This window comes from Ceratina calcarata, unplaced genomic scaffold (genome assembly GCF_001652005.2).
Source record: "Ceratina calcarata isolate Rehan_Ccalc_2016 unplaced genomic scaffold, ASM165200v1 scaffold470.2, whole genome shotgun sequence".
NCBI classification, from domain to species: domain Eukaryota; kingdom Metazoa; phylum Arthropoda; class Insecta; order Hymenoptera; family Apidae; genus Ceratina; species Ceratina calcarata.
In genome coordinates this window covers 278,930-288,420 of record NW_017171129.1, presented here as the reverse complement: position 1 = coordinate 288,420, position 9,491 = coordinate 278,930, and the positions used below count along the sequence as shown (strand labels likewise).

The 9,491-nt window shown below is 42.2% G+C and overlaps 1 protein-coding gene across 4 annotated transcripts in view; it reads left to right on the top strand.

Annotated features, from left to right (window-relative positions):
* SERCA (ATPase sarcoplasmic/endoplasmic reticulum Ca2+ transporting SERCA) overlaps nt 1–9,491 on the top strand; it is a 44,939-nt gene that overhangs the window by 30,632 nt on the left and 4,816 nt on the right. For 3 of the 4 annotated variants that reach the window (XM_018028640.2, XM_018028642.1, XM_018028641.2), the window contains exons 4-11: nt 2,881–2,963; nt 3,453–5,333; nt 5,402–5,622; nt 5,962–6,097; nt 6,173–6,325; nt 6,389–6,522; nt 6,899–7,016; nt 7,108–7,308. In XM_018028640.2, the coding sequence (XP_017884129.1) occupies nt 2,881–2,963; nt 3,453–5,333; nt 5,402–5,622; nt 5,962–6,097; nt 6,173–6,325; nt 6,389–6,522; nt 6,899–7,016; nt 7,108–7,308 (2,927 nt within the window). Of the gene's footprint in view, nt 1–2,880; nt 2,964–3,452; nt 5,334–5,401; nt 5,623–5,961; nt 6,098–6,172; nt 6,326–6,388; nt 6,523–6,898; nt 7,017–7,107; nt 7,309–9,491 lie in introns of those variants that run through there. The other variant, XM_018028644.2, reaches the window with a different exon arrangement.

The following is a 9,491-nucleotide window of genomic DNA, read 5'->3' as shown; positions in this document are numbered from 1 at the left end:
AAAAATATTAAAAATTAATTTTAGACAAATTTCTTTACACATTATTCTTTCACAATGCAGTCATTTTGACTGCTTTGGGCAATATAGGTATATACTAAGTTTCAGTCTTTCTAGTGTTAAATAAATATAGACTGCCTTATATATTTTATTAATTAATTTCCGTCGGTCTTAAATGAAACTTTATAAACCAACTATCGAAACTTTCCAATCGAACGAGCCGACCCAGTTTTCTCGTTATCACGGCTGGATCCTCGTTATCGTTTCGCGTTAAAGTGATCGGGAAACTGTACTTGGATGAAAGGGACGTAGTTCAAAGACGGGAGTCTTCGAAAATGCGGTAATATCGAAGCACTCGGGCCGCCGCGTTTGAAGCGCACCCCGCGCGGCGAGGGTGGGTGATGGAAGTTGGCGATATCAAAGCGGACCGAATTACGTGCCAGATTGCATTACTCCACGCGTGCTCGCGTGTGATCGTCGCCCTCATTATTACCCAATCTTTTCCTATGCTAACCATGACAAGTACATTTTTTTAATATTAATTAAGGGACGAAGTCGTTTAAGAAAACGAGGGAGCCACTTGTTCTGAGATCCCCTTGAAATTTTTTTTTACGTCCAACCTTCGTTAAATCGATATCCGCTCGAAAGTGTAATAGCAATTATGTCAAGGTACAATAGAATTTAACTTGGGAATCGTCTGGAACGAACGACCCAGCTTTCCTTCTCCCATAAAACGAATTACGATTTCGATTAAATAATCGTACGACTGGTTGGTTGAACTGAACTTTCGATGTGACGGTTAGTTACGCCCGTCTAATTATTCGTCGTTTCACGTAACCGCCGCACTTCCGTTATCGCTAATTCGGCGCCGCTAGACGCTCCCTCTACCGACCGATCATCAACGTTTCCATCGTAATTTAATAATAAAACCACTCCGACGAGATAGAGTTGCTCACTTGAGCACATCTCCATCGTTTCCATTTCGCAATCATTTTTTTCTCTGCGTCAGATGACTCGTTCGGACGTCATCGATCGACTAACAATATCTGCGCCGCGTGGGTACGGGTGATGAAATTGTCACTTGCATAAGAACGGCCAGGACAGAATTAACTTATTCATTTTATATTCGATGCATTTTAATTTAAATCGATACGACCTGGTCCAGAAAAAATTCTAATAAAAACGTAAGAGGGATTAGAAGAGACGGGGGTGGGGGAATTGTAACAAAGTTGGCAACGCGCAGAGTGCTACTCCTGATGGAAAGCGGCGACGGGGTGGAAACGCGTTCCTATAATTGGCCGGGCAATCGGATTTTCACTTCGCTCGTAGATTACAATTAATGAAATCGTCGAGCGTAGAGCAGCACGTCGAACGGCTACGTTGACGTCAATCGCAGGCACTTGCTATCAAGGACGCCAGGCCCTGCTCCCGATTACTCTTAGTCAGTTCCGTCATCTTCATTCCCCACCCTTTTCTTCGTCAATCTCTTTCCACGTGTCTGCGAAACGAATCGCATCGTCAACAGGTTGCTTCCCTTCGCTGAACCGACGAAACCGAGAATAACTTATTCTCCTTGATAAAATTATTTTACACACTTCATTTATAGGCAAATACATCCATAAAGTTTAAAAATGTTCCATGGAATACTTTTCTTAAAAAAAATTCCCAAAAATGACTTCAATTTTGGGCGCTCACACTGGTAAGGCCCATTAAGTAATCCTTCTTTGAGATTCTTCTACTGATCTCAACGGATTTCTGACCAGTTTTTATAAAATATACCTAAAACGTTCCATTAGGGGTATTAACGAACTATAGCAAGGACATAGTACGTGAATTTTTTAGGTATACTTTCATATATTTAACCATAACCATCAATTATCGTCCTTAATCTGACGCTGTGGTTTTCTAAAGATAGCACGATTCCATTTGGAGTTGAATGTCCGAACCGAGAATGCTTTCCTGGTTCTATTTTCTCTTCTTGACAAAGTCCTTTCTTTATCATCTCTATAATCCTTAAGTAATCCTTCTTTGAGATTCTTCTACTGATCTCAACGGATTTCTGACCAGTTTTTATAAAATATACCTAAAACGTTCCATTAGGGGTATTAACGAACTATAGCAAGGACATAGTACGTGAATTTTTTAGGTATACTTTCATATATTTAACCATAACCATCAATTATCGTCCTTAATCTGACGCTGTGGTTTTCTAAAGATAGCACGATTCCATTTGGAGTTGAATGTCCGAACCGAGAATGCTTTCCTGGTTCTATTTTCTCTTCTTGACAAAGTCCTTTCTTTATCATCTCTATAATCCTTAAGTAATCCTACTTTGAGATTCTTCTACTGACCTCAAAGGATTTCAGACCAGTTTTTATAAAATATACCTAAAACGTACCATTTGGTATTAACGAACTATACCAAAAACATAATATGTCTACTTTTTAGGTGTACTTCATATACATAATCTAATTATGAATCTTTATCGTCCTTAATCTGTGGATTTCAAAAGATAGCACGATTCCATTTGGTTAAGTAATCCTACTTTGAGATTCTTCTACTGACCTCAAAGGATTTCAGACCAGTTTTTATAAAATATACCTAAAACGTAGCATTTGGGCTATTAACGAACTATACCAAAGACAGTACGTGAATTTTTTAGGTATACTTCCTATACATAACTTAACCATCAAGTATCGTCTTTAATCTGATGCTGTAGTTTTCAGAAGATAGCACGATTCCATTTGGAGTTATCTAAACTTCTGTCTATTAGAAAAAAATGCCAATTTGTTGTCACAAATCTCCATTTTACCAAAACGATCGTCAATAACCGCCTCTGATGGTACTTTCGATTTAATACAACCCTTGAACTTTTATTTTCAGGAAAATCCATATGGCAGCTCGTCCTGGAGCAATTCGACGACCTTCTAGTTAAGATTCTTCTATTAGCTGCTATTATTTCTTTTGTACGTATAAAAATTATTTTTTTATTCATAGTTAAGGGTCTATTAAGTAAAAAAAATAATTTCGGTTTGCCAGTTTGTTAAGAAATTCGCGCCTCCTAATTCGGTTCATCGTACGAAAAGTTTTTTTTTTTACCAACGGGAAATGATCGTATGCTGCTAACTATTATTTATTTTTAGCCGTGACGCGAAACGGTAGTAATTAATAAAATCAAAGCCGCGTATTACGGTAGCCCGCGAGCAACTAATTATTAGTGAGCATCCGAGTCATACGTACTATGTTTACGAGGAGGTTCAAGGCTCACTTATTATAAATACATCTGGTTTCAAAGGTGAAAAAAATAGACCATCGATCGGCGCGCCGTCTCTAACATCGAGAAGTATAGTAAACGCGTTATCCTTTCGCACGTGTGAGAAATTCCCGATGGATGCTGTGCTTATAAAAATTAGTTCGTTAACCGGTAATCGACACTGTTTTTTGTTTCTCTTCAGGTATTAGCTTTATTTGAAGAGCACGAGGATGCGTTCACGGCCTTCGTCGAGCCCTTCGTCATTTTGCTCATCCTCATCGCTAACGCCGTGGTCGGCGTATGGCAGGAACGTAACGCCGAGTCAGCGATCGAAGCGTTGAAAGAGTACGAGCCCGAGATGGGCAAAGTGTTACGGATGGACAAGTCCGGCGTGCAGAGAATCCGCGCCAAGGAGATCGTCCCCGGCGACATCGTAGAGGTGTCCGTGGGTGACAAGATCCCGGCTGATATCCGTCTGTCCAAGATCTTCTCGACCACCCTCAGGATCGATCAGTCTATCCTGACCGGTGAATCGGTGTCCGTGATCAAGCATACAGACCCCGTGCCGGATCCACGAGCTGTTAACCAAGATAAAAAGAATATTCTGTTCTCCGGAACGAACGTGGCCGCTGGCAAGGCTCGCGGCGTGGTCATCGGAACTGGATTGAATACCGCGATAGGTAAGATCCGTACGGAGATGTCGGAGACCGAGGAGATCAAGACTCCTCTGCAACAGAAGCTGGACGAGTTCGGTGAACAATTGTCGAAAGTGATATCCGTGATCTGCGTCGCCGTCTGGGCCATCAACATCGGACACTTCAACGATCCTGCTCACGGTGGCTCTTGGATCAAGGGAGCCATTTACTACTTCAAGATCGCCGTTGCTCTGGCCGTTGCCGCCATCCCGGAAGGTCTGCCGGCTGTGATCACCACTTGTCTGGCTCTGGGTACTCGTCGTATGGCTAAGAAGAACGCCATTGTTCGATCGTTGCCGTCCGTAGAGACTCTCGGTTGCACGTCTGTCATCTGCTCGGACAAGACTGGCACCTTGACCACCAATCAAATGTCTGTCAGCCGAATGTTCTGCTTCGACAAGATCGAGGGCAACGACAGCAGCTTCCACGAGTTCGAGATCACCGGTTCTACCTATGAACCAGTCGGCGAGATCTTCTTGAGAGGAAAGAAGGTCCGCGGACAGGATTACGAGACCCTGCACGAGCTCGGAACGATTTGCATTATGTGCAACGACTCCGCGATTGACTTCAATGAATTCAAGCAGGCGTTCGAGAAGGTCGGCGAAGCGACGGAGACCGCGTTGATCGTACTCGCGGAGAAGATCAATCCGTTCGGTGTGTCGAAGAGTGGACTGGACCGACGTAACGGAGCGATCGTAGTTAGGCAAGATATGGAGACCAAGTGGAAGAAGGAGTTCACGTTGGAGTTCTCCCGCGATCGCAAGTCCATGTCTTCTTACTGCACGCCTCTGAAGCCGACGAAACTTGGTACCGGACCGAAGCTGTTCGTCAAGGGAGCACCTGAAGGTGTCTTGGACAGGTGCACGCACGCTCGCGTTGGCTCCACCAAGGTTCCTCTTACTTCTACCTTGAAGAACCGCATTTTGGATCTGACTAGGCAATACGGTACCGGCCGGGACACTCTGCGCTGCTTGGCCCTCGCCACTGCTGACCACCCGATGAAACCCGACGAGATGGACCTCGGCGACTCCTCCAAGTTCTATACTTACGAAAAGGATCTTACTTTCATTGGTGTCGTTGGCATGCTTGACCCGCCCCGAAAGGAAGTGTACGACTCGATCGTGAGGTGTCGTGCCGCCGGTATCCGAGTAATCGTTATCACCGGGGACAACAAAGCTACCGCTGAGGCTATCTGCAGACGCATCGGTGTCTTCGGTGAGAACGAAGATACGACTGGGAAATCGTACTCGGGACGCGAGTTCGACGACCTCCCGCAGAGCGAACAGAAGGCTGCCTGCGCCAGAGCTCGTCTCTTCTCCCGCGTGGAACCTGCTCACAAATCGAAGATCGTTGAATACCTGCAAAGCATGAACGAGATCTCGGCCATGGTTAGTAATTAGGCTAATTATTTCACGCGACAGGCTTCTGTATTTTATAGTTTTTTTTTTTTTCATAGACCGGTGACGGGGTGAACGACGCGCCTGCCTTGAAGAAAGCCGAGATCGGGATTGCTATGGGATCTGGAACCGCCGTCGCGAAATCCGCGTCCGAGATGGTACTGGCCGACGACAATTTCTCTTCCATCGTCGCAGCCGTTGAGGAAGGACGCGCTATTTATAACAACATGAAACAGTTCATTCGTTACCTGATCTCTTCCAACATCGGCGAAGTCGTCAGGTTCGTACAAAGTACAGCAATTTATCAAATTATTATTATTATTATTATTATTATTATTATTATTATTATTATTATTATTATTATTATTATTATTATTATTATTATTATTATTATTATTATTATTATTATTATTATTATTATTATTATTATTATTATTATTATTATTATTATTATTATTATTATTATTATTATTATTATTATTATTATTATTATTATTATTATTATTATTATTATTATTATTATTATTATTATTATTATTATTATTATTATTATTATTATTATTATTATTATTATTATTATTATTATTCAATTGATTGAAATTAAATTTCGTGGTTGCAGTATATTCTTGACTGCCGCCCTTGGTCTTCCCGAAGCCTTGATCCCCGTGCAATTGTTGTGGGTGAACCTGGTCACTGACGGTCTTCCAGCTACTGCTCTCGGTTTCAATCCACCGGACTTGGACATCATGAACAAGGTAACGTCACCGATAATAATTATATAATAATAATCGGAATAATAATCGTTTTCCCGTGGATGTTCAATGTTACAGCCGCCCCGTAAAGCCGACGAATCTCTAATTTCCGGTTGGTTGTTCTTCCGCTATTTGGCTATTGGCGGATACGTAGGTGCTGCTACGGTCGGATCGGCTGCGTGGTGGTTCCTCTACAGTCCCCATGGACCTCAAATGAACTACTACCAATTGGTAATTATTCTCGTTAAATGAAACTCTTCTCATCGTCGTACTACAACCATCGTTATTGTTCAGACTCATCACTTGGCGTGCCTGGGCGGTGGCGAGGAGTTCAAGGGTGTCAACTGCAAGATCTTCACGGATCCTCATCCCATGACGATGGCCCTGTCTGTACTGGTAACCATCGAAATGTTGAATGCGATGAACAGGTAACTTTTCGCGTCACTTCTAACATTTATTGGTATAATTTTGCGTCTTTTAGTCAGTTTTTAGGCAAAAATAATGCAAAATGTGTGTTTACAGGACTACACTTTTCGTCTTTATATGAGAAGATTTCCACGCAAAAGATAAAAAATCGTAGTTACAATTCCTTTGTTTAAAAAAAGATTGTTTTGAATGAAATTAAGAACAGAGTATGTCAGATTTAACTTTTCTCTTATTAAAGAGGCATCTGACGATCTAAAAATGTTCTTATATAAGGACAGAAAGTGTAAACCGATATTTTTAACTACTTTTGTGTAACGTAGACATTACTAGTAGCTATCTGAGTCTAGTCGATTAATTTCTGTTTGATTTTTCTTTCAGTTTATCTGAGAATCAGTCACTGATCACTATGCCGCCGTGGTCCAACTTGTGGCTCATCGCCTCCATGGCTCTTTCTTTCACACTCCACTTCGTCATCCTCTACGTCGACGTCCTTTCGGTACGTAACATTGAGTTAAGACAGGGAAAGAGAGAAATCTCGACCTACAAACATGTGGTAATCGTATCGATCCGTTATCCGTCTGTTTCAGTCTGTATTCCAAGTCACCCCGTTAACGGCCGAGGAGTGGTTGACCGTTATGAAGTTCTCCATTCCAGTGGTACTTCTCGACGAAACCCTGAAGTTCATTGCCAGAAAGTTCACAGATGGTGAGAATCCAATTGACTCAGCGCTTTGGATCGTTCTAATGTGGGCTGTGTTCTTTGGACTATTATGTATCTCCCCCATATAGAACGTTCCGTGAAAACGTTCGACCTAACAGACAGTGTTTTTCCTATGGAAAACATAATCTTTCCCCCCACCCCCCTCTTGCAACTAAGTTCTCGGACTTGCAATTGCATTTAAAACGAAAAAAAAGAAAGAAAAGAAACAACCGATGCTCTTCCCCGTTGCCCCCGGGAAGCCTCGAAGATAAGTTATTGATTGAAGTGCGTTTAAGTGAGATTTTAACCAGTTTGACTGTTGTGCATGGTGTTAGAGTACAATCAAATACAGATTTTCGCCAGCAAGGCCCACCATGCCCGCATCACACCGTAACCCCCCGAAGTCGCCACCCCCGCAAAAAACCAAAAACAAAAAAAAAAAGAAAACGAAAAACAAAAAAACAGAATCATAAATCACGGGTCTCAGTGGCTTCGAGCAATGGACGTACGAGGAGAGATCCCCGCGCAATCAAAACAATTGTGATTGTTAAATTATTTTCTACGAGTGCCTTTTAAACATTAACTTTCCCTCCGCAACAAAAAAGAAAGGAACAAAACCACCCGTCATCGATGTTTTATCTAACCCCGATACAGCAGCCAATCCGTTATCCCGTAGAATCCCCTTTTCGGACACAAATTGCACGATGACGCACTTCGAGAAGGTCAACTTCTCCTTTATAATTTATAACATAGTTCTCCCCTCTAACTTTCTCACAGTTCCACGGAAACGGGATCCTAAAACGCAAAGTTGCATGATTCTTATTACACGGCAAATACCAGTGTTGGGCACTTGACACTTTCTAACGCACAGCAACGAATACACGATTTTATTTCTCTTCTTTTACCCCCTCCCCCGTTTTAATTTATTTGCTGAATCTGTTTTCTTTTTATTTCTCCTCTCACTACCCGCTTTTGTCGTTGCCTTTTAAAAACTACTGGTTACCGTATCCCTAGCATCTGGAGAGTCCGATTCGATGACGACGTCGAAACAGGAACTGCCTGGTCCCTTGCTGAAATCTACGTAGAGATTGTGCATGAAGTTCACGAAAAAACTGAATGGATCTCACTTTGGACCCCAAAGTCTCTAACACGAATGTCTTCCTACCCCCGTAGACAAATAATTTGCATGCACAACTATGTCACCTGTGATTACATTCTAACAAGAGAAGAAAAAAGAAGAAAAGAAACTTAACGTTCACCTCCTGAACCGATCACAGTCCCTAGTTAGCTCCTGCTGTGCTTCACCTAGACCCATTCCTCGACATTCCCACGTGTCTATAACTTGATTAGTTTTTTCGGACCGGTTTACTCTGATTCCAAGCTACGACTTCGGCCACGAACAGGTAAAAAGTTTCATTTGTAATTATCTAATTGTTACACTACGACAGCACGGCAGGATCCTAACGTCCCTAGCACTCTCATCTCGCATCGACCCCTACGTGTACCTTGGATGTGATCCCTCGTACGCGAACCGTGAAACCTTATGCGTGTGCAAGGCTCGATGCAGATTTTAGACACGACGGTTCGCGTCCCGGGTTAAATAATTAATTTCTACGGTCTGAACAGAATGATCCTCGAGCCTAAGATTCCACCTGCGTTCCTAACGACCAGTTTCAAGAATTTTAAATAGGATTTAAACCCGAGGTAACTTATTCTGTAGATACTATCAACTATTCTACTTCTACATTATCGTTGTTCACAGGACAGTTCTTAAACGTCGAGGATCTTCGTGTTCAGACCTGATTCATCTCTGTATACAATTATACACGCGCTACGATAAAAGAAAAGAAAGAAATTTAAAGATCGTCGCGAGTAGACGTCTCTTTTGGTAATTTCCTTCATTAGGGGATTTTATAAATCGGAGTAACTAAATAGAATGTCCACCGTTCAGTGGGCAGCAGTTCGTCTTCTTTTTTTTTTCTCTTTTTTCTTTTATTCGCAGGAGTGCGAAGAAAACGGCCGAGCCGCTTCTCGACTACGTGCAAACGCAACAAGACTGACGATGTGGCATCGAAAAGCGGCTCGTGTACTTTTTTTTTTTTTGTTCAGAGAGACATGATCTCTCTCGGAGTTTTCTTTAGTCCATTTTTTTTGTTCTTATGTCCACCGTTGTTCGTTCGACGCGACGAGTGCATAATTGATCTAATTTAATTCTGCGTGAAGCAGCGTCGGCCGCAGTGTTACGACTAAATAGAGAGTGTAATATATATAA